Here is a 23388-nt window from a genome sequence, read left to right as displayed (position 1 = left end):
TGGCGAGATCATGCGGGGTCTTCTAGGCCATGGTCACATCCTGTCCAGAGAGCAAAGAGAAATCATAGAAAGGTTATTTAAGCAGGAGAGTGACATTACTAAATTGTGTATTCTGAAAGTTGAGCCAGGTGCAGTGTGGCAGCCAGGAGGACCTTTCCGGTAATCCAGTGATGGGAGTTAGGATCAAAGTGATGCTGGGATAGATTCAATAGGACCTTGGTGAAAGACTGACTGTGAGGGAAGGTGGGGTGACTTCCAGGTCACCCTGGCTTGGGCAGCTAAGCAGCATCTTTTACTGAGATCTGGAACCAAGGAAGACAGGCCATTGGAGGGAGTGTGCTTCATTTTGGACGCGTGGAGCGTGAGATCGCTGTGGAATATTTCCAAATAGAAATCTCCAAGAGACAAAGTAAATACTGACTTCAACGTCCTTGGACCTTGTGTTCGCAACTATCCTAAGGTTACGTCCATTAAAGATTCTCCTTGTCCCTCATTTATCTCAGTTGTTTCTAAGAGTCATTCATCTTTGTCTGTTTCAGTGTGACCTTAGACTGGAAGCTTCGCCTGTCTGCATCCTTGTTTCCTCATCCAGGTGAAAAGGCAGACTAGGTGATCTTCATGAGCTCTTTTGGTTTAAACATTCATCAGACTTTGCAGTTCTTTCTTTTCAAAGGGATTGGAGGTTGGAACTGGGGAAGTTTCTAGTCTTTGTTGGTTAGAATTCAGTTTGAACTCTCCTGGTTGCATACTCTTATGCTAAGAAAAAGGCCTATTCAGATGTATATTGTGAGCCCTCAACAACATTATCCTCAGAGGTGCAAAAGGAGAAAAGGATGTAGCCAGATCTGGCGCCAAGGGAAAGGATTGACCCAGCCTCTCAGGAGGATCAGATTAGGCCCAGACAAAAGCCCTGGGCTTCTGATCTCTTTCTGCCCACTGGGGCCTGGCTCACTCTGGGTGGTCAAGAGCCTCTTTTGTTAGGGGACCTTAACCCCCTCCCTGACTCCAGTTCATCCCGGTGGGCCTAGGGCAGCAAACTTTCTCTTCTTTTTTCAGCCTTCCCGTCCTATTAAGTCGGAGCAGGCTGAGCAGTGACTCCAGAAGGTGAAGCCCACCTGAGCTCTGCTGGCACCTGCTCCTTCCACCGGCAAGTCGTACAGAGGGCTTGTGCTGTGTAAAACCTGTCTCTAGCTGCTGTAATTTTCTCAAGATCACATTAGCAACAAAAAGCTTACAGATGCAAAAAGCTTATGCAGCTCACTACCCTCTTCCATCAAAGGAGAGTGTGTGCCATTTGGGGGAGTCTGCAGCCTCATGCTGAAATGCAGGCGTCCGTGAGGGCTGCTTTCCCACCGGTGTGATCCTGACCCCGGCCGGCTGCCTCTGCTGTGCCTGTGTGCTTCTGTCACTCGTGGGTGGCTCTGAGCCAAGCAAGGGATGTCAGGCTGGGTCTGCTTTGACCCTCCAGTTTCACTCACAAAACAAGTCCGGGATTATCGCTGTTGTTAGCATTTTCTCTCCTGGAGTGTTTCATTCATTTGTTCAACAGATACTATGTAACAGGTACTATCCTGAGCCCTTGGAAAGCAAAATGCCTAACACTTGACTCAAGCAGCTAATAATAGAATAAGAAAGACAAGTCGGAAGATAACAGTGGTTCTCAGACTTCAGCATGCATCGGAATCACCTGGAGGGCAGAATTTCTGGTTTAGTAGGTCTGGGGTGGAGCCGAGAATTTGCATTTCCCCCCCACCCCCCCACCCCGTGCTCCCAGCTGCCGCTGATTTTGCTGGTGCCGGGAGCACCTGTGGAAGCTGCGGTGCTGGTGGGAAGCTATGGCTTGGGAACACGGGGGAGGGAGTGAATAGCTCCACCTGGGTTGTTTACCTTTCTTCCTGTTTTTTTACCTGCTGTATTGCTTGGGTCAGATTTATCAACACCTCGTTTGCGAGGCCATTAAAGCTCTCTCAGGTTCTCCCTGGGCCCTCCAGGGGCTCAAGGTACCTTGGCCACTGAAGTTCGTCGAGAGAGCCTATTTCATTCCCTCCCAGGTGTTTCCTTGTTCCTTCTTTTTTCCCCACCCCGCTCTGGCTACTCATTGCCCACCCGCCCATCCTCTCTCAGCTGGGTTTCCAGGAGCTACAGGAATGAATTCAGACTTCCGAGATTTTGAAGAGGAGCTTACTTTAAAAACCGGTCACTGAGTGAGAGCAGCTGTAGGAGCGGTTTTCAAGCTGTTTTCTCCGGAACCCTGCTGTACTTTTTGGGGACTCAACAGGGGTGGAGGTCCTCCAGCCATCCCCACGACCACCAGCAAGTCAACCCAAACCGCTGCACTTTTAGTAAACAAGAGTTTCTGGGAAACACGTTTGAAGAAAGGTTCCATCGCTTTTATTTTTCACTTTGAAGATTCTTGCTCAAAAACACTTGCTCTTGTTTGAGCCTGCCTTTGCTCTGTTTTTTTTTTTTTTTTTTTTTGGTGGATATGACAAATACTGCAAGGATTGAGAAATTTTAGATCTAGTTCCTATGGATATTCCCTCAGTTCCTTTAACAAAGAAAACAGTGGTGTATCTCTAAACAACTTGTAGGATTTTCTGTCGGGGACTGTTCAGTACAACAGGCATTACCGCAGGCTAAATGCCAGGGTCAGAGCTGGCCCAGGGGTGCGGACTTGAGTAAGATGTGGCTCCTGCCCGCAGCACGTGCCGTCAGTAACCCGCTCCCTGCTGTCCTCTCCCAGTTCTCACCAACACAGAGCATTACCGCTGACATATTTTGGGTGCATCCTCCTCCTCCGGACCGTGACTCCAGATTCCATCCTGAGAGGAGATGGAAGAAGGGGTTTATCCCGTGTGCGTTTCCCCTAGTCTCTTTTAGGCCTCTGCTGCACTGCCTGACTATATGCTATTACTCTGCAGCTTTGGGTTTAGAGGATTTGGAAGCAGGCCCCCCATTCAGCTGGGCTAGGTTTTATGCAAATATCAATCAGTGAGTTGTCTCCAAGCATCTGTATAGGCCCAGTGTGAAGTCATGCTTTGGGATAAAATGTGGATAAAATGTGGAAATGTATGGAAATCATAAATTCCATCCGGCTGAGGTTGAAACCCAGACTCTTCTCTCTTGAGGATCAGATATCTTAAAAGACACACGTTTTAAAACCTTTCTAAAGGAAGCCCCGGGGTGTCCTGCCGCCAGCCTCACCTTTAGCCAGTCAGGCTGCAGACCAAGCACAGCCCCTGTGATGCTGTTGATAGTCTTGTGCCGTCACAGTGGGGCTGGACGAGCGTGGGCTAAGAAATTAGTGTGTGCTAGGTCTTGAGACTCTTGCCTTTAAAAAAAAAAAAAAAAAAAGACTCAGTGTCTTAAAATAGCATGGTAGCTGAAATAACAATAACAGCAACAGTAATAGCTTGCCATTCCCGAGAATGGTTGTTTAAAATCTGAGGCATTGGTTCTGGCGGTAGTTGGTTTCCACGAGCTGGGCTGTCACAAGAGTTGTTGCTCTAAGGGACATCGTGTGGTCTCATCACGACGGGAAACACGGGGGTCCGTGAAGCGTTCTCTTAACCCCTCTGTAAGGAATTTCCTTACAGAAACTGCAGACACCTACACACCCTAGAACTGGAAGTAGGTGGTATAGACCTGATCGTTCTAAAGAGGGCTATGATGCTGGTATTTCCCTCTCCAGATAATGACTATTAGTCTGCTCTTTGGGCCTAGGCTTCCCTGCCTAGATGGACAGGCCATCCGTGTTCCCATCACCAAGTCTTGAGGTCGTTTCAACTGCCTTGTTGAGCGAGGAAGTCGGGGCGGCCACATATACGACCCCACCTTAGGGCATCCCCAGCTGCCCCCTGACGCGTCCTCATCGGCCGGCTCTGGACCGTCTCTCAGCCCGTTGGAAGCTCTTGCACGCGGGTGGGCGACAGGAGCCGTGCGCACACCCTGTCCGCTGGCGCAGGCGCGCGTGGCCTCAGCTGCCTTCCGCTGGTTCTGTAGAGCGGTCCCCACGTCACACTCAGCAAAGCGGTTTTCTGTGTCTAACCCCCTTCCCACGCTGAAAACCCTGCCCGGGGTCAGAACTGCGGGAGATGGGGGAGACCTAGAATGCAGGCCTGCGCTGGCTTTAGATGGTGGGAGGGAGTGAAGAGACTCTCTTGACCCTGGGTCACGTGCACTGTACACTTCTGGGACGTCCTGAATGGCACAGGCACTGACGGCTTTGCCGGGTCACCTTTTCCTGACTTCCTCGGTGGTTCTGGGGAGCATCCGGACCTACTTGATATCAGGCTTTGACAGGTGATAAAAGCACGTATCGAGATCGCTGCTTCACGGGTTCCAGATTCAGAACTATTGACTGAGGTTATTTTTGCCTTTGCTGAGACGCTCCCTTGTGTGTTTGCTGTTACTTTAATGGGTTGCTTCCTGATCCATTCTGAGGCCCGGCACTTGCCCTTCAACCTGGCAAACTGCGGCTTGACCTGAGTGGAATCGGAGGTCCACGAGGACCATTTAGACCAGTCAGTTGGCAACATGACTCATCTTTTTTCCCCTAGAAAATAAAATCTGTGTAAACAGCAATTGTGAACGTCCTTATTTGGATCTCTGGAGCTTAACTTTAACCAGCATGCCCCAGGCTTTGCACTTCCATTCTCTGAACTTTTAACACCTTAAATGCCCTATAGGCACAGTGTCTGGCCTTGTGCTTCTAAACAGAAAAGGCTTGATGATCCCGATATTTGTCAATGGTAATTATGCCGATTAACAGAAAAGTCCTCCAGTTCTTCTGGTCTGTCGCCGTCCTGCCGGTCAGCCACTGTTCTCCCAAAGGCTCTGCAGTGAGTCTTCACGGGAGATCGCCTACTGGTTCTCTTTCTTCCTCTTTTCCTCGGAGGACCCCGTTTGCTGTTTGGTGCGGGAAGTCCCCACTGTTCGTGGGTTCCCCCGAGCTACAGTTGGAAAGACATCAGAGTGTCCAGGGTGGAGCCCGGGCCTGAGATCTCAGCAGGCCAGACAGGAAGCAGATTTCTTGCCTTTTTTTTTTTTTTTTTTGTCCATTTCGTATTTACCATTCTCCTGCTTATTAGTGTTTGGGGGACCGAAGACAACAGGTTATTGAAAGAATGAGAGCGACTTGACTTCTGACATTGATTGGGGCTCGGGGCTACACTGGGTGTTTTGTTTCTGATTTGAAGCCAGCTGTTTGGTAACCACTAACTCTTCCCTTATTCTTTTCTTGCAGATGAGCTCACAGTGCCTGCACTTTACCCCAGTAGCCCTGAAGTGTGGGCCCCGTACCCTCTGTACCCAGCGGAGCTAGCGCCTGCTCTACCTCCTGCTTTCACCTACCCCGCCTCACTGCATGCCCAGGTAATTCATACCCATCGGCCACGACTTCACTCCACCAGCAGCCCTTTCAAACCTGGTTCCCCAGGGCACACCATACAACTAACCCCTATCCAGCTAACAGATCCGCCTTCAAGAGATTACTGATCCCCTCTGAATCGAGCTGACACTCCTCCAGGACTTCCGAGGACCGTCTGACAGCAATGACATCACCCACTGCCTGATGTTTGCCCCCAAACAACACCTCTCTCTTCCTTAATGATCTCACCCTCATATCACACACGAGAGACTGGGCCCAGGTCACCTCCCCAGCCAGCTAGAGGGTGTCACGAGAGCAGAGACGTGTACGCCTTGCCGGGAAGGGCTGCAGAGGAAGGCGTGCGTTTGTTACAAGAGCTACCTGTCTGCGTGTGCTCCTGTGTACTGAGATCTCTTCTCTTGTGTTCTGGGAGCTCTAGGGACGAAGGAGCAAGCTGGGAGCTATCGTGTGCTATCATTACATATGTTAATGTGTGCTCCCGTGTACTGAGATCTCTTCTCTTGTGTTCTGGGAGCTCTAGGGACGAAGGAGCAAGCTGGGAGCTATCGTGTGCTATCATTACATATGTTAATGTGTGCTCCCGTGTACTGAGATCTCTTCTCTTGTGTTCTGGGAGCTCTAGGGACGAAGGAGCAAGCTGGGAGCTATCATGTGCTATCATTACATATGTTAATGTGTGCTCCCGTGTACTGAGATCTCTTCTCTTGTGTTCTGGGAGCTCTAGGGACGAAGGAGCAAGCTGGGAGCTATCATGTGCTATCATTACATATGTTAATGTGTGCTCCTGTGTACTGAGATCGCTTCTCTTGTGTTCTGGGAGCTCTAGGGACGAAGGAGCAAGCTGGGAGCTATCATGTGCTATCATTACATGTGTTAAGGAAGAGATTAAGGGTTCCTTTTTTCCATTTTTAAGAGACCCTGTAGAAAAGCAGGTACCAATATAGTGTCTTAAATGTAATTATCGGTCAAGGTAGAGGTATCTCTTCTGATCAGCTTTCTTTCTTAGTTAAGAATAGCCTGAGCTTTATAAACAAACTCTGCTGTTTCTTCACAAGGATTACTGTCTACATACCAACGCTTTCTCTTCCCTTGGAAACGATGTTTCTCTTAGCTTTGCTTTTAGTACAAGTAGTAATAATCAAGGTTAGGATTCAGCGCGATGATCAACAATAACAAATAAGATAGAAAGAATATAGCTTTCATTTGTCTTACTGCATGTGTAACTCCTCTAAAAGCAGGAAAGCCTGTTTTTAAAAAATTACCAGCCTGAACAGGTGGGGTTTTTGTTTGTTTTGCTTAGTGTTTGTGTACCAGGCTGGATGAAATAAACAGCTTCCCAGAAGACCCTTCTGAATTAAAAGTCTTATGTCGTACACAACTTACCGTGTTGTGCAAGACACCTACAAGGGGCCCCAGCAAGGGTCTCCCAGGCAGGCCATGGGGTCAGGAGTGTTCTTAGCTGGACCTCCTTCCATTCTCTCTCAGCTGAGTTGTCGATGCCTCGTATGTGCACGGACAACCCAGCTTCCCAGGGACCATTCAGGCAAACTACAAAGAGAAGGCCCTGGTGCCTGGGCCTCAGAAGTGATCACCCTTTGTGTTGGAAGAAGGGGGTAGAAAGTAGTACAAGTAGTGAGGAAAAAGGTGGTGGTGGTGAGAGTATTTGGCACAGAAAACAAAGTAACGGGGTTCTTCCGAGACTGATGACCCAATTTCTGGATTCGCTGTGCTTTCTGCTTTTCCTTCCCTGTTGCTTTTTCCACCTTTGTCCGTGTCAGTGCTTGGTCACCCTTGCAACGGCAGGTAGCAGGGGAGGGCAAAGGGAAAGGGAAAGGAGACGGGCTGATACCTTCTGCTGAGTTATCAGAATGCTCTCGTAGTGACCTTAGATTATTTTGTAGATGCCTTGGAACAACTCAAAAAGTCCCCTCTGTTTGTGGCCCACCCCTGCCATCTGGGGATACGTGATCCACCTCTTCCTCTTCCTGGACTGCCTAGATACAGGTCAATTGACAGCTGAGGCAAATGTTAATAATACCATGAAATGGTGCCAAGTTTGCCTAGTCGTCTAAATATCCATGGCTTTTGGTTAATCAGCACCAAAGCCTTTCACCACCGTCCTGGAAAAGCAGGAATTGACAGTGGCCAAAAAAGACTGCGAATGGTAGCTTTTGGCCGTGATGTCTGGGTAATTTGTCCTTGCTTCATTCATATAACGGATGAAATCAAAAGTCATTCTGGGGATATGGTGGGAGAAGGAGCTAAAAAGTCTTAAGAGATCAGAAAGCCCAGGCCATTGTGAGAAAGGATGAGGAGAGACAGTGCCAAGATTACATGGACTCAACCGTTAATGCTTTACTGGGATGTATCGCTCATGGTGGCACCTTCCCCGTGAGCTCTTCCTTGACCTTGAGGCTTTCCCAGCCAGGAATCCACCTGGTACTGCCACGTCAGTCCTAGAGTTGATGGGACTCTCTTCTGATACCAGTGAGACCCTTGTGCTCAACCCCACTTCTTGTTTGGGGTCATTCCCAGTGCAAGCTTGGGTTCTGTATCCTAAAGACTGATGAACAAATATGGTCATTTAAGTGTCTTTGTCCAGGGTGAGAATCTTAGAATGAACTGGGAGAGGCTTGACAGATCAGCTGGTCTGACCCATTTTACAGATGAGGAAACAGACTGGAGAAGAGGAGAGAGTTATCCAAAGTCGCAAGTGGCTCTGCCATGACCAGAGCCAGGCCACCTGACTCCCAGCTCTTTCCACACCTCAGTGCTGGCTCACCAAAGACTAATCCTTTGATGGAATTTTGGAAAGGCCTTGTTCCAGTGACTCCTTGGATCTTTCTTCTCTAACTAGATGAGAAGCCTGTAAGAAGAGACTTGGAGACAGAGACGAGGGGATCAGAACTTAACCTTCACCCAAAGGGCCTGAGAGAATTTTTATTAACTGGAGGTAGAGCAGAGGGGAGACCAAAATGGAGCGTCCTCTTAGTGGCTAATTCCATTTTTGTTTTGGAAATCGTATTATGTCTTTGGAGATCAGCTTTTAAATAATTTTGCTTTTCTTAGTGATGTTGTGCTCTGTTTTGAGACGTGGATTTTTTTTTTCTTCTAGTGTTTCTCTCCTGAGGCAAAGCCCAACACACCTGTCTTTTGTCCACTTCTCCAGCAAATTAGATTTGTCTCTGGGAATGTGTTTGTAACATATCAACCTACTGCAGACCAGCAGAGGGAGCTCCCATGTTGAATTTGCTTGTTAGCTATTTCTTCCCCCTTTTGCAAAAACTATTTCTTGGTAACGTTTGAGATTTCAATAAAAATTTTAATTAGAGAAAAAACGATCTCAAGTAGACTGCAGCGTTTTGTTTTCATGCTGATGCGATTTTGGAGCTAAGATGTTATCTCAGATTTTGGGAGAGCTGGGCCCATGACACTCAGTATACCTTATATGCGAGAAGGACTCAGCATCCCAGGGACACTTGGTCCAGAGCCGAGGCCTCACTGCTGCTCGTATCTTCTTGGGCTCCTGAACCCTCAAGAGCTGCATATTGGAAGATTCTCATTCTAGCATCCATGTGTCACATCTGCCAGGAGATCTCGCTTCAACAAGGGTGGAAGTGTTTTCCAGTCTGTCTGATCCAGAAGGAAGGACCCAGGAGAGACAGAAACTGTCATCGAAAAGGAGTTGCATCATATTTCTACTTCTGCCCAGCTTCCATCTGTGGTCGCGTGCCTCCATCTCTAAATTCAAGATGCTTATGTGACATCAAATCCCATTTTTTAAAGAATTACTGGATAACATAATCGGACTGTAAGCTTCAGGACTGCCTTTTTACTTTTAGGGACGAAAGAACATCTATTTCTGAGAGCATCCGATCTCTAAGAAGATGGTTAACATTGTAAGAAATGATCATCCTGCTTACTTTCACCGTCATTGGTATTCGAAGTTTATTAAATATATTATGTGAGTCCCTGGGAACAGCAGAGGAAGGTTTCATTCACGACTTTTAGGAAAGTTACGCCCCGAAGAGAATGTCCAGACAGTTCCTTTCACCTCGTATTCACACATCTCAGCTTTTTAAGTCTGGGTTCATTTCTGCTTTTAGTCTTGTCGCTGATGGGGCTGAGCGAAAGCCAGTAAAATGCACTGTCCTCACGACACTCTAGAAACGATACTATTTACCCTTGACCAGCATCATACTGTTGGGCCTGAGACTTGTGCAGGTAAGTGGGACTGAGAGAGCAAGTCCTGACTGCCTGTCCCTTCCTCAGAGGCCCCAGTGGCCCCGAGGAACAGCAGACCTTCTCCCAGAGCTGCTGGGCAGCTTGTGACCATTCAGTGCATCACCGGCACGTAAACAAAAGGCTTCAAAATCATACCACGGACTTCCCGGGGCAAGACGTGCCCCTAGGGAGGTCCCTTGTGACACACTGGAAAAAATTTAAAGGCTAAACCTAAAACAAATACCAGAATGAACCATGGGAGAAGACACAGGCAGATAGGGAAGCGAGATCGTGGAGGAGAGAGGGGCCTAGGATGGTGCACGGGTGACCTGACTGCGGGGCCCCCGGCCAGGCGTTCACTGTGCAGCTTCTGAGAACTGCGTTTGTGAACTTCTCTTTAAAGCACATCTCATTAGGCATCTCCTCTGTCCCTGTGCCCCATAGCGAATACTGAGATGAAGAAGAAGGAGGAGGTCCGGGCCGGCGTCAGTCTGGTTTAAGTCCGGAGCCGGGGAGAGGTAGCGTCTCGAGGGCGCGGGGAGCAGGGCGGCCGTGAGTGCGGACTCGGGCGAGCACAGCCCCGGCGGCAGGGCGGCCGTGCTTCCCACCCAGGCGCGTGTGGGCACCCGGCTCGGGAAGGACTTTGATCTCTCAGCTTCTCCCTCCTGTTCAGAAGGCGGTAGCCAGTGCTGCAGGGGTGGGCCCGCGAGCAGAGCCCACGGGAGGCAGCTTGCGCCCCTCACCCGCCGGCCAGCCTGTCGGAGGGCGGGCGGGGTCGGGAGATGCGCGCCCGGCTTGTGCGCCTCCGGTGCGGCACCCACGCTCAACGCGGACGCCCTCGTTCTGGAGGCCCGGCCTTCCCGAACGGGTATTGTCTGCCTGCAGCCCGGGGCTTGCGACCGGCCCAGAGACCACAGCTTCGAGGGACTGCAGCGCTGTCTTTGAGGCCGTTCAGCTCAAGGCTCTGAATTGTTTTCAGCCGTAAATGAAACTATTAATCCTCTGACATTTACTTTTCTCTCTAAACCTGCAGCTCCGTGAAGGTCAGAGGGTGGGGAGAAACCGCTGCTTGGTGTTCCGTCTCCTGCACGCACCAGCCTTGTCTAGTTCCCTGTTTTTTGTTTGGCTTTCTGGTCACCTAGGAGCAACTGGCTTGACTCCCATAGGAGCCTGAAGGCAGGCGGGGCAGGCGCGGTGCTCCCAGCGCCAGCCCCCAGTGAGCACAGGGCCCCCTTTCTTCTCCCAGCTCCTCTCCCCCCACAGGGGGGCCTCTTTCTCTGCCGGCCCCTCGAGGCCTGGCCTCTGCTGGGGCTACCTGGTCAGACACAGGCGCTGCCATTTACACGCTCCGTGACCTCGACTGAACAAGCTCCTTAACCGAAAGTGGGGCTAATCGTCCCTCGTGTTAAAGCATTTAACAGGGTGCCTGGCACACAGTAAGGGCTTAGAAAGCGTTAGCCTTTTAAGGAGCATTTGAATCTTCAAGGAGAAGAAAGCCCAGGACCCACGAAGCTGTGCTAGTTCAAACACTAAGGACGTCTAGCCTGTCTTGACACTAATGGGGCCGCAGAGTCCTCATGGCTGCAGCCAAATGAAAGGCCAGAGGCTGGAAAGAGTGAATGAGGAATAGGTGAGCAAGATGGGGCATCGAATGACAGCCGCCGACATCACCGAGCGACGGCGCCTGCCCTGCGTCCAGCAGTGTGGTCCCTGCAGTTTGTGCCAGCGCTGGGAGAACTTGTCCCCCGGAGGAAGTCCCTACAGCCAGGCCCGGACACGCCTGTCGGAAGAAAACCTGTCCCTGACAGGAAATAGATCAAGAGTGGGAAACAGCTGGATTCCCGGAGAGACCAAACGGTTCGTGTGTGTTGCTTCACTCAGAGCTGTTGTCCCTGAACTCTCCAGCTGCTGGTCACCCGGCCTGTTCGTCCCTGGGCTTTCTAGCTCATTCTTTCTACAGTCCTTCCGCTAGGGTTCTGCCCCAGCCTCATTTCCGGGCGATGGGGTTACATTTTGTGCCTCGGGGGGATATTATTCTCATCATAGTCCTGTGGCTGAACCAACCCCCAGGGGGGCCAACTCCTGGCCAAGCAAATTCTCTGTCCCTTTTTACCCTCTCTGTCCCATCCATCCCTTCCCTCCCCTCCTCTGCTGTCTGGTATTTGAAGAATTAAGGATCCTCTTCATAAAGCAGCGACACAAACCTTGACTCCGTCCTCACTGGCCCCTCAGAAGCAGTCCAGAACCATTCTTCCAGAGTTGTTGGGTCTAGTTGTTCCTTTGGCCAGAGCTGCTGCTTCGCCACTGAGGCCCAGCCTTCCCCATACTGGGCGGCTTTCCTGACTGGGGGGGCGGCAGCAGGATTGCCTTCATTTGGTGCGCTGTGTTTTCCAGGTTTCTTAAGCGTGTTCCGTTTGCTCCTCTGTAAAGCTACGCTCCCTAGATGCTGTGTGTGTGCCCCCCGACCTCATGAGCAGGGAGAGCCCGTCCCCGAGTCTCAGTGAGTCTCCCCTGTAAGTGCTGTTTGTGAGCCTGCCTCCCCTTCGGGATTATTAACTGCTGAGCGGTCCACCCATACAACGGGATGTGCCGAGGGCCTGGCATGTAATCGGACCCTCAGTGTTTAAAATCCGGCAGGTCGAATTTTAATGACAATTTCCATCCGTTCTGCTAACTTTGAGATTTTAGGCAAGTTTGTTTGTTTGTTTTTGTGTAACCTCCCTGGGCCTCAGTTTCCTCATCTATAAAGTAGGAAGAATGAACACTTGTTCTCTGGGGTTATTTTGAGGGAAAGAGTAAAGCGCTTGGCATAGAGTAGTAATTACTGTTAAAATAGCTCTTTCATTTCTTTTTCTTTTCTTTTCTTTCTTTTTTTTGGGGGGTGGGTCAGAACTTCAGGTGTGGCCCAGAGGCTCCTGAGCACCTTTGTAGCTTAAGAAGCACTTAGGATGCAGGGACTCAGGACTGGTACCCCACCAGCAGAAACCTAAGGGTCCAGGCTTTACTCTTTGGTAAAGAAGAGAAGCAGCTGGAGCCGGGCCAGAAGGGCAGCCTGTCGCCGGGGTGTGAGCTGAGGGCAGGCTCAGGTGGGGTCAGCTGGCCGTCCACCCAGGGTGTTTGGCCTCCTATGGTGGGAATAGTCACCCAGATACCATCTGAAAGCACGTGAATTCTAACTGCTTGGGAAACAAAACCAAGGCTACAAAGAAACTTTGGAAATGTAAAATGTAGCCTCCAGAGAAAGAAAGTGAACTCCGTGAAGAAAACCAATTGTGACAGGGGTAAAAAGGAAAATCAGCTCCAAATGGGATCATGTTTTATTCAAGATTTGTGCTGCCAGTGGGCAAGGCCAGAACTCGGTGACAGGATGGCAAAGTGGGACAACCCAACTTCAAGACTCATCCACTCTGCCACGAAGTGCTTCTCGCTTCACCGAGCTCGGCTCCTGGAGATCTCTAATGGCCCTTGATAGCAAACATAGTTAAAAATTAACAGTCTGACAAAATTAAATATGGACGACAAGCAACCACTGTGGACTTAACCTGACACGGGGTGTTACACGCTTGGGTGCCCTCGACCCGAGTGGCGTCTTGAGTGAATTTCTGGGATGTCTGAGCACATTTCACCTGCCTGTTTGGAAGCAAGAGCCTGGTTTGTGCTTGGGACAGATGGGGAAAGAGTCTAAAAGCCCAAGAGAGAAAACTAACCCTGAAGGCTTATGTTTAATTAAGCCCAGCCTTGATTGGTCTTAGCAGGAGGTACTCAACAGCCCTAGGACCTCGCTTTTCAGGTCTAGACCTTGTCGCTGCCTGGGCTCAGACCTCAGCACCATCCCACCGTTCAGACTGGGAGATCAGGCGGGGGTCACTGGGTTGGGCTGGGGCGTGGCCTTCTCCCCAGCTCTCCGGGTGGGTCAGATGGCAAACTTAAACCTTTGAACCGGGTTCGGTTTGTGTAAATCTTGACATTTTGTCTAGGTGATGGCAACTTGTTTAATTGCCCTAGGCAAGGAGTATTAGGCGCTAAACAAGTAGCGTAAAGAAAAGAATGCTGATTGCATTCGTGTCCTCCTCGTCTGCTAGGAAAGAGTGTGAGGGGGCAGAGGAGACCGATGGGTGTGGTCGTTCCTTTAGGGGGTGAGCCTCACGGGCCTCATTTCATGAAGGAGAGGAATTCCTCTACTTCTAGACCTCGACAAGGTCTAGACCTTGTTCTTCCAGTTTGGGTGAATGCTTTATTAGAAATGGGGAGGATTGCTGTTTAAAAGAATCCTATAATTAGTCCCATAAAGAGGATCATCTTGTTTGTATTGTAATTATCACTCCAGTCTATTTGGTGAGTTTGGAGTTTCTTAGACCAGAGTGTGCTTCTGGCTTGGCAGCCCCTCCGCAGCCTGGCAGCCTGCAACGAAGTTTGCCGTGGGCCCTGACATGCTTTACTTGGTGATGCTGCGTAAGAGCGGATCCTTAGAGCTGGAGTCAGTGGGGCAGAGTTCCTTATAATTAAACAGTGTGTGAGTGGCTGGCGGCCAATGGCTCAATGCTGGGAAGGCCCTGGCAGGGTATTCAGGGCTCCTTCTTGGGGACAGTGGTAGAAACCTGCCTAAGAATATCCATGCCTTTAAAAGGAGAGGAAGCTTCGTTCTGACTGTGGTGCTGGGAAATCTGCATTCAGGTACAGCACCTGCATTAGGAAAGGTAAGACTATCGTCACTGCTCCTGATAGATTAGACATCCAGGGTACCAGCTGGTCTGGTGATCTTCTTCCAGCCCTAATTAGTTTTGTTAAGAGCTGGGAACTTGGATGCTGTGTCAGCATGCCTCAGCCTCCTGGATCCACCATATGTCACCACCGGAAGGGGCCTTCCGGACCAGCGTTTCTCAACACTGCTATGTAATTCAAACGATTATGTGATCAGATAAACTTGAGAAACCCAGGATTAAATCAGGTCAAACAGGTTTGTTTAAACTTCTCAGTGCTAATGTGTATCTAGAATCTGCTGAGACGGTGCATTTTTCTCTCAAACGTACTTGACTGCAGAGCGTCTCACTTCTTCTGGACACACTTCTGGAAACCTGTTCAAGAGCAGTGTCTCTCAGACTGGAGCATACATACGCATCATCATCTCCTGGAGGGCTTGTTAAATGCAGGTGCTTGGGCCCTACCCCTACAGTTTCTGCATCTCTGACATATGTCCCAGGTGATGCTGGTGGTCAGGGGGCCACACTCTGAGAACCACTGGTCTAGACTTATCCCTTTATTCCACAGAGAAGGAAATTGCTAAACCAAGGGGTATCTGTTAATGGTAGTTGCCGTGAGTTGAGCCAGCTGCCTGGTAAGCACTTCTCATGACTGTTTCTAAAGGCATGTGGGATGATGGGAGTCATCACCAGTCGGGGATAGTACAATGCAGATGATTACCCTTTCGGTGCTTTACCCTGTGCTCCTCACAAACCACTGTACGAGGGCTAGTGCATCAGGCAGGGCTCCCGCCCTGGAGCCCAGTCGGGGTTTCCTGTCCTTGGCAACACTACTGGGGACATGAAGTCTATGTATTTTAATCCTCTGGGCCTTAGTTTCCTCATCTGCACATGGAAGAGGATGGAAATTATCTGTATGGGTTCCTTCTCCTTTCTCTAGCGCTCCACTTTATCTTTGCTCTGGGTCATTTCTTTTTCTGGGTGCCCTCCTGCTCCTGTCTGTCGCCAGTCTGTCCCCAGTCACAGGAGCTGGTACGAGGCTGAGGTGATGGGAGACTTCAGTGTCACCCTTGCAGGGCCACTGCATTTGAGAGGAGCGTTCCTGAAGTAGTGTCATGGTGGAATCCCAGTGTGGGTCCTGGATAGTGAATCGTGACAGTAATAACTGCCAGCGTTATGAAGCTCTAGTGGAAGGGTCCCAGCGTCTTCTGTGTTGCTTATTCATTTATACGTCACAATTTCTGTGACGTGCTTCGCAGTCTCTGGCACAGAGTAAAGATCAGTGTTAGCTTGGATCGTATGAATGATGTTAGAGGCTCTTGCAGGGATTTCCGAGGCCCCTGGAATTGCATACGAGGTTGTGAGCGTGCGGTTGTGTATGTGTGATTGAGCACATGTGCATTTTTCTGCAGACAGGACCATTGCCTTACAAGGACGGTCAGCTGCGTAGACTTCATCCCTGCTGGATTGTCCCTGGAGCTGGAGTCGGGGAATCATGGGTTTCCCCCGTGTTTGTGACGCATCTAAGTAGCCCCTAGGCAATGGGCAGGAGTGGCCACGAGTGACCTGGGGCCAAAAACCAGAGCAGAAGGGCAGGCTGAGTGGGTGTAAGGATGAACCCTGTTTTCCCAGACAGCGGTGATTAGCACAGAACAGCTTGTTCCCCCGGGGCTGGCTGCCTGAGCTCAGGTTTTTGCCCCGTGAGCTCTGCTGCTCTGTCCTCTGCGGGCCCAGGGACAGTGCTGATGAGAAGTGCGGGCTCGGCCACCTGCCTTCTGAGGAAGTGGCCTCACAGAGCCGACGCAGGCAGACGCGGTGGTGTCCAGCCGCGGGGCACGAGAGGGATGGATCTCGGGGCCCGTCTACTGCGTGGCCGCCACACCCTCCCTGAGAATCGGCCAGTGGGCCGACTTCACCTCCGCTCGGCTGAGCCCACCTCACCCTGGAGCCCGGGGCTCAGCATCCGCCTGCCCGTCACCCGCGGCGGCGGGGCGGCGAGGGGAAGATTGCGAGGAAGTGTGTGCGTGGAGAGGCGCTCAGAGAGGCTGGAGCGGGCGTGCGGGGCGGGAGGGGCTTCACCTGCATCGAAGCGGGGCGCCTGCCAGACACTCTGCGGCTCTCCCCTCCCCGGGCAGCCCCCGTCCCGTGTCTCCTCCGTGGACCACCAACGCGTCTTGGCCTCCTTGGGCTCAGCGCTCCGGCCCCGCACCCGGGCAGCACCAGCCGTCACCACCGCGCTCCCCCGACCCCCGGTGCGCACGGACCCGCCCCCTCCAGTGTGTGCTTAGGTTCCAAGTCCCCACCCCATCCTTTACCACGTGTCTCGGGAAGGCAGCTCCACCTCTGCCCTTTGCTTAGTGAGCAAGTGGATTCAGATGCCCAAAGCCGTAAGCCGTGGGTAGGTATCAGTTTTTTCTTTGAGTCTCTTCCTCCCCTCCCTTCTGCCCTCTCTCCCTCCTCCCCTGTACTCTACTCTCCCCCTCCCTTCCCGGCCTCCTGCCTCCACACGTCCCCTCTTTCTTTCTCTCCCCTTTGTCCTGCCTAACCCCCTAAATTCCCACCGTGACATGTATTTAGCCTACCTGCATGCAGTGTTTTTGGCCCCCGTCCCCTTAATTGCTATGAGTGTTGAAACGACTCTGGCTCTGTCTTAAATGAGCTTCAGTACCAGCTGGTGGCTCCCAAGGAATACAGCTCTGCCCTCTCCCAACGCGGGGACCCCACTTTGGCTGGTAAACTGATTTCTAGTCATATCTGATGTGCTGCCCCGGCGGGTCTCTAAGGCACAGCCGGCCCAGCGGTTTCCCCGAAATGGAGTCCTGGTGTAGGCAGAAGCTGCACATTGGTCCTTTGAAGCCCCCTGAGTACGTGAGGCCAGACACCTCTACTCCCAGCTGGGACAGAGTGCCCCAGTGTGGCCCCTCAGCCTGCAGTGACAGCCAGAGGGAAACAGCCACTCTGTGAAGGAGGCCCATGGGGTCGGGTCAAAGGGAACTCGCGCACTTGTGCACGTGGACCAGGGGGAGAGGCCAGGGGTACTACGTGGGCTCTCTCGGGCCCATTCCTAGACAGCCCAGGTTTTGGAATCAAGTTAGAGCTGGTGGAGCCTGAGCCCTGGATTCTGACCCAGCCCCGAGCCCACTGGGCTCTGTGACCATGGTGGACATCATTCAGGAAACCCAGCCCTCAGCTGATTTCCCCACCTGTACAAGTCAGGTAAGAGGAGGCAGAAGGTCTCCATCAATGCCTCAGGCCCCCTGCACCTCTGTATCAGCCAGATTGCTGCTTTATCTGTTTATGCTTTGGAGATGTGAATAAGATGCCATATGAAAAAGGGGTTCTGCTGCAGATTTTATTTCATTAAACTACGGAAGTTGGTTTGCCAGGGTAAAATTCCTCCCAGCGTCACATTCCACTCCAGAAACGTTCTCACGTGAACCGGTTTGGGCCAGACCCAAATAAAGAGCAGCCTTCCGCCTGCCATGCTTGGGAGTGTGCCGCCTTCCCCCTGCTGGCAGCCTCCCCCTTCGCTGTAATTTGCTCTCCCGCCACCACGCCCAGCACTGCTTCCTGTGTCGCTCACAGGCTGGTGGGGAGGTGGTCCCTCCTCGGTGTAAACAGACACAGCGGTAAACGGGCATCTCTCGCCTCTGTCCAAAGGCTCAGGGTCAAAACTGACGGTGCCAGTAGATGGACATCTGTCAAAGCCGTAGTGCACGTGCCCTTTTGTTTGTTTGTTCACATCCTCCTCGTTACAGGATGGGAACATTCTGCCAGTGCACAGAGCGTCACCGTCCATTTGTGTTTGGGGCTGGCCTTTCAGTTTGGAAACCTCATGGGGGAGCTGGGGCTCAGCAGGGTGAGCAGACAGCACGGGGCACCAGACACCCCGCAGGGCCGAGGGGCCAGGACCCTTTCTAAAAGAATAGGAGCAGAATCTCAAAAGGCTTCCTGGCCAGACCACTGGCGTGGACGGTGTCGGGAACCATCCCTTCCTTATCAAAGCTGATATGTGTTGCCACGTGCTGCTCAGAAAGCCATTAGGCAGCCTGGCCCCCAGCCTAGGTGCCGCTGAGTGAGCATGGAAAAGGGGGCTCGCTGGGCCAGATTTTAGCCCAGCAGTGGCTGTTAGCTGAGAAGGAAGCTGGGAGCGGGGCAGCTGCGGGACCCCGGCTGTTCCGTGAGAGCTTGGTCCTGTGGAGGATTTCTCAGGACGCGGCTCCGATGCTTTTCAGCCCCTGGGGGGAGAGCTGCCCGTGGGCAAGGATGAGTGGGCACTGCCTGGGGACAGTGAAGGGGGCAGCAGCCCAGCAGGACGCCCTGGGAGGAGTGTGGATGTTCGGGGGAGCAGGGGGAGCCCTGGTTCACACCTTCTCCCCACGTGTCTTTCCAGATGCGCTGGCTCCCTCCCTCCGAGGCTACTTCTCAGGGCTGGAAGTCCCGTCAGTTCTGCTGAATCCCATGTAAGTACTTGGTTTCGATGAGAACTGTGTCCAGTGCCTGGACGAGCCCAGGCCAGAGCAGACGTTTGATAAGTGGGCGGCTGTCATCCTGCCTCAGCGCCTACTCCTGGGCTTGTCCATGTTGGTTGACAGTCACCCAACAAACTCCTTGTGGCCCAGAGAGTTCCGGGGTTTACTTTCCACAGGCAGGTTGCCCTGTTGACCTGAAGTCTCAGTTGGTGGCTCATGTCACCTTCATTTCAATTACCAGGGCAACTGCTGAGTGCAGATTTCAGTTACGGAAGTTCTTAGCACCGTAAAAGGTCAGTGCTTCCAGAGGGCTCCGGTCCTAGGTCAGAAGGAAGGGCCTCACCAAACAGAAGGATTAGTGTTGGGTGTCAGAGTATCAGAAATCCCACACAAGAGTGTCGGAGGGGCCACTCAACCCACACCCCGACCAGTCAGGATTCTTTCTCTGGCCCTGGCAATAAGTAAGTCAAGGGATGACACTTTTGTGCTTTAAGACATCAACTTCAATAAGTTAGGATTGTACCTTTTCTTCCCCTAAGATGACATATTTCTGAGTGTGGTCAAGGAGCACTTGTCCTAGGGTATAACCGTGGACAGAGTCTTACATGCTTCTAAGGTCGGAGTTAAAAAGACTTTTTACCAAACAATTCTCAGAGCCTTTATAACAATATGAGCATCGTGAATCTTGAAGATTAGGAAACTCTAGGATGCAGTATTTCTCAAACTTACTTGAGACCAGTACACCCTTTTCTCACAGAATCTTAGGAGACTAATGTTTTACATAGCGCCCACCTTGGGAAACCGTGCCCTCACCTCTTATCCAGAATCTAAACCAGGGGCACCTCTACGTATAACCCTTGGACCATTAGTCACCTGTTAACACTTGTCACTAATCTGTGATTATAGGGGGAAAACCAGGATTCTTTCCTTAAAGCTACTTGTATTTGTCCCTTATTCTGAAATTATGTTCTTCTCTGTGTGTTAAAGTACCCTTTTAAAATGAAATGGTAATGTTAGTGACAGTTGTATTTTAAATGTCCTTTCTTAGAAAGATGAAGTCAGCCGTCCATGGTAGACACCTAAAGTGTTCTTTAAAATGTTTTACTGTTTTGTGAAATCTTAGTTTGCTATTTAAGGGTGACTTTTTTTTCCCTGAAAATATAAATTTTATGCTTTTGAGGTATATTCTGGAGTCCCTTTAAGTCCAGAATTTCCTAAGTCCATGCTCCATATCCATATGCCCATAATTAATTTTTATATTTAATTTATATATCCCCAGCCATTGTTTCTTTGTTCCGAAAAGCCTTAGGCATTTGTTGTGTGGGAATCTTCTCCGTTAGTGGATGGCACTGGTCCAGCGCTGTCATGTTATACAGCTCCAGAAGGCACTGTTCCCAGGTACCTCTCTGTGACAGTGTTTATCTCTTAGTTTTCGGAGGCTGGTAGGTATTCACCTTGAGGTGTCTAGGATAAGAAAACCAGAAATTCTGAAGCTCATGAAAGAGTTCATGGGGTGAAATGCAGATCTGGCATTTTTCGCGTAAGCTGATAGTTGAGGAAATGAATGAAATCGGAGGTGAGGTCGGTGGGGCAGAACCTGGAGGCTCTCCTGGATGCAAGGGGTCAGCTTGCTGGGAGTGAAGAGTGACCAGGAGCTGGAGCGGCACGGCGCCCGGGGAGGGCAGTGTTGAGCTGCCTGGTCTGCAGCGTCAAATGCTGTAGGAAAGCTGAGCAAGATTTTGGCAGTTCCAGCTGGCAAAAGATGGTGGTGGCATAGGGCCCAAGGAAAGAGAAGGCAGGATTGGTAAGCAGTCGAAGAGATCTAGCTCCATTCCCCAGAGATCTAGAGGCGGCGTGGCTACCAGAGAAGGGCCAGCAGTTGCTCCCCACTCCCCTGGAAGTATGGCTTCGGAAACACTGTAGGATCTGCATAAAGATGTGATGTCTCCTATGGGTGCATCATTGTGCTGAGATAAACTTGGGCCATGGGCCAGGCTCCTTCCTTGGGGTCTGAAGGGAGTGGGGGAGAGGAGGTGGCTCGGGAGGAGGAGAGATCACTGCACTCAATACACTGCACTTGGGGTTGGGACTGCAGTCTGCCATCCCGCCTGGAGTTAGACCAGCTCAGTATGGCTCCATTACCCAGGCTCCTTCTCGTCTCTTGGATCAAGTCCTTTCCAAGACAGCTAATAATCCAGGCTGTGTAATCTTAAGGAAACGTAAGTTAGAACTGAAAACAGTGGTGCTGATGAAATAACAAACATTTTAGAGCAAAATGAGTCTCTAGAAAAGGGCAAGTGAAGGATAAGTGCCACCAGTGGAACCACTGGCCCACATGGCCTTCCTGTACTCATTGGAAGGGGCTTTCTTCACCCCCCCCCCCCCCGCCGGAAAGATGGCGCCAGAATAGGGGCAGAAGTGACATCTGGTATCAGACATAAGGACCTGTATGCAGACTGGCGTCACTTGTGATGTGTGGAACGTCAGGGTTGCCTCCTTCTGGATCCTGAACATTCCAGGCCTGTTCTCCCAGAGGTCCTTCAGGGATTTTTAATTGACCCACTCTGAGCGCTTATTTCTAAAGGGAAATCAGTGACTAGACTAGAAAAGTAAACAAGCTCTTTATTCTTTAAATAAACGTGTGTTATGGTAGATATAAAAATGTGTGAAACTAGGCCTGTGCCCCTGAAGAGCTTCAGTTCTAAGGGGCAAGAGCCATGGACACACATTTTAAAGAGAAAGGACAATTATTGCCCAGGATGCTCCAGAGGGAGGAGCGCTCCAAAGGGGGTGGGTGTGCGTGTGGACCGCCATCAGCGGCATAAGTAAGACCAACCAGAAGGGTGGTCGTTAGAGGGGTGGGTGTTACTGACGGTTTAATTTGTTCAACATCTTGCTTGACAGATGGTGTTTAGTCTGGTTGCAACGTGTGCACATCACTACAGAGTTTTGCTAATGGTTCAGCCATGTGGCCGAGAACCCCAGAAAACATAATAACGATTGGCAGTGATCAATTTCCCAGATGGGTTGAGGACAGAAAAGCACAAGCAAGTCTGTAGTCGCTCCTTACAAGGAATAAGGGTTACACAGTTTTCCTGGTTGGGTATCCAAATGTAGTTAAATAAATCAGAAAAAAGGGGGGAGAAAGAATTAGAGTTGGAGTGGATGTGGGAGGGTGTTCTTAAAGAACTCATGAAATTTCCCTGGCCGGGGACCAAGACCACAGCATAGAAATTATAAGCACATGTAGTTACAGCCTCACCGAATTAAAGGAGAACATGGCAAGGGATAAGAATTTGAACCTGTTTGTTCCTTTTGTTTAGTTTTGGGGAGGAATGGCCTAGTCTGTCTTTGGCTGTGAGCACCAGTGCCTTGGGGATGCGGCCGTGATCCGGAGAGCCCCAGCTGCTGGGTGTCCAGGCAGAGCTTAGAGCTTCGCAGGGTGGGAAAGGCAGAGTCTTCATGGAAGCCCAGACAGCTGCTGGGGCTCCACGCGGCCCCCCCCCTGCCTTCTGCCTAGAAGAGGCCCCAGGGTCATTCCCTTTCCTTCTGCGAACCAAGGTCTTTCGGTCACATGTAAGTCCATTGACACAATACATATTCAGTGACCATCTGCAGGATGTAAGGTACTGTTCTGGGTGTTGCATATACAACAGTGGACAGAAGCAGACAAAACCCTTGACTTGGTGGAGCTGACATTCTGTAACAGGGAGAAGAAGAGTAATAAAATACTAAAATAAACACAGTAGGTCAGGTGGTGAGAAGGGCTAATGGAAAAATGCAAATCAAGGAAAGAGGGCAAATGTGAGGGGTCAGCAGGTGCTTCCTTGCACACGGGAGCAGAGATGAAAGCTCTCCCAGATTTATATGGGGTTCTTTTTTCAGAACAGACCTCACTTTACTCAAGTTTAGAGAACAGTTTAACTTCTCTGTTCCTCCTCTTCTTCCCTCCCTTTTGCTACATCCATGTGAACAGGCTTGAGCTGGGTGGGGCTTGAAGGCAGTGCTGGCAGAACGTGCGCCGGCGGCCCGAGTGGATGAGCCCTTCCCTGAGATGGGTCTCCACGTGCCCTGGTTCTGATTACCCCACCCTGAGCCCTGGGGTCTGTTTTGCTTCCTGTGTGAGTCAGAAAGTAGGGACGGGCCTGAGAACCTGCCTCCTGCCAGGCACCGGGGTGGTGGCGTCCCTTCCAGCTTTCTGCTAACCACCTCCTAGCACCTGCCGAGCCGTGTGCCACCCAAGACGGTTGTGACAGCCCAGTGCAGTCACCTGTGGCTCCCCCTGCACCCATGGTCTATTCTGCGAGTCTGGCTGGGACACGGAGGCCCCTGAGCACGTGCACCAGGGAGCTGCCTGCCCGGCCCCTGGAGGAAGGTCACAGATCGCGGCCGCACGTTAAGATCAGGGCATTGAGCCTCGGCGTCTCCGCGGTCACAGGGCAGGGCCACCTGCAGGAGCCGACCGTCCACTGCCATCCGCTCTCTGCGTGGCTGAAAGGAGAGGTTCAGAAAGCCGGCGTGCTCACCGTAAAGTTAAAGGTGAACGCCTTGGGACTCCCCTCTGGTGTTTTGTGTTCTCTGGGGAGTCCTCGCCCGGGGTCTC

At 51.2% G+C, this 23388-nt stretch overlaps 1 protein-coding gene across 3 annotated transcripts in view; it reads left to right on the top strand.

Moving 5' to 3' along the window:
- RBPMS (RNA binding protein, mRNA processing factor) overlaps nt 1-23388 on the top strand; it is a 188936-nt gene that overhangs the window by 156434 nt on the left and 9114 nt on the right. Inside the window, exons 6-8 of one of the 3 annotated variants that reach the window (XM_082375076.1) lie at nt 5246-5373; nt 16641-16711; nt 18707-18776. In XM_082375076.1, coding sequence (XP_082231202.1) covers nt 5246-5373; nt 16641-16711; nt 18707-18776 — 269 coding nt within the window. Of the gene's footprint in view, nt 1-5245; nt 5374-8504; nt 8731-16640; nt 16712-18706; nt 18777-23388 lie in introns of those variants that run through there. The other 2 variants (XM_082375074.1, XM_082375075.1) reach the window with 2 other exon arrangements.

This window comes from Balaenoptera borealis (genome assembly GCF_965194805.1).
Source record: "Balaenoptera borealis genome assembly, chromosome: 21".
Lineage (NCBI taxonomy): Eukaryota > Metazoa > Chordata > Mammalia > Artiodactyla > Balaenopteridae > Balaenoptera > Balaenoptera borealis.
The sequence above is the reverse complement of the archived record's forward strand: the minus strand, read 5'-3'. Positions and strand labels throughout refer to the sequence as shown.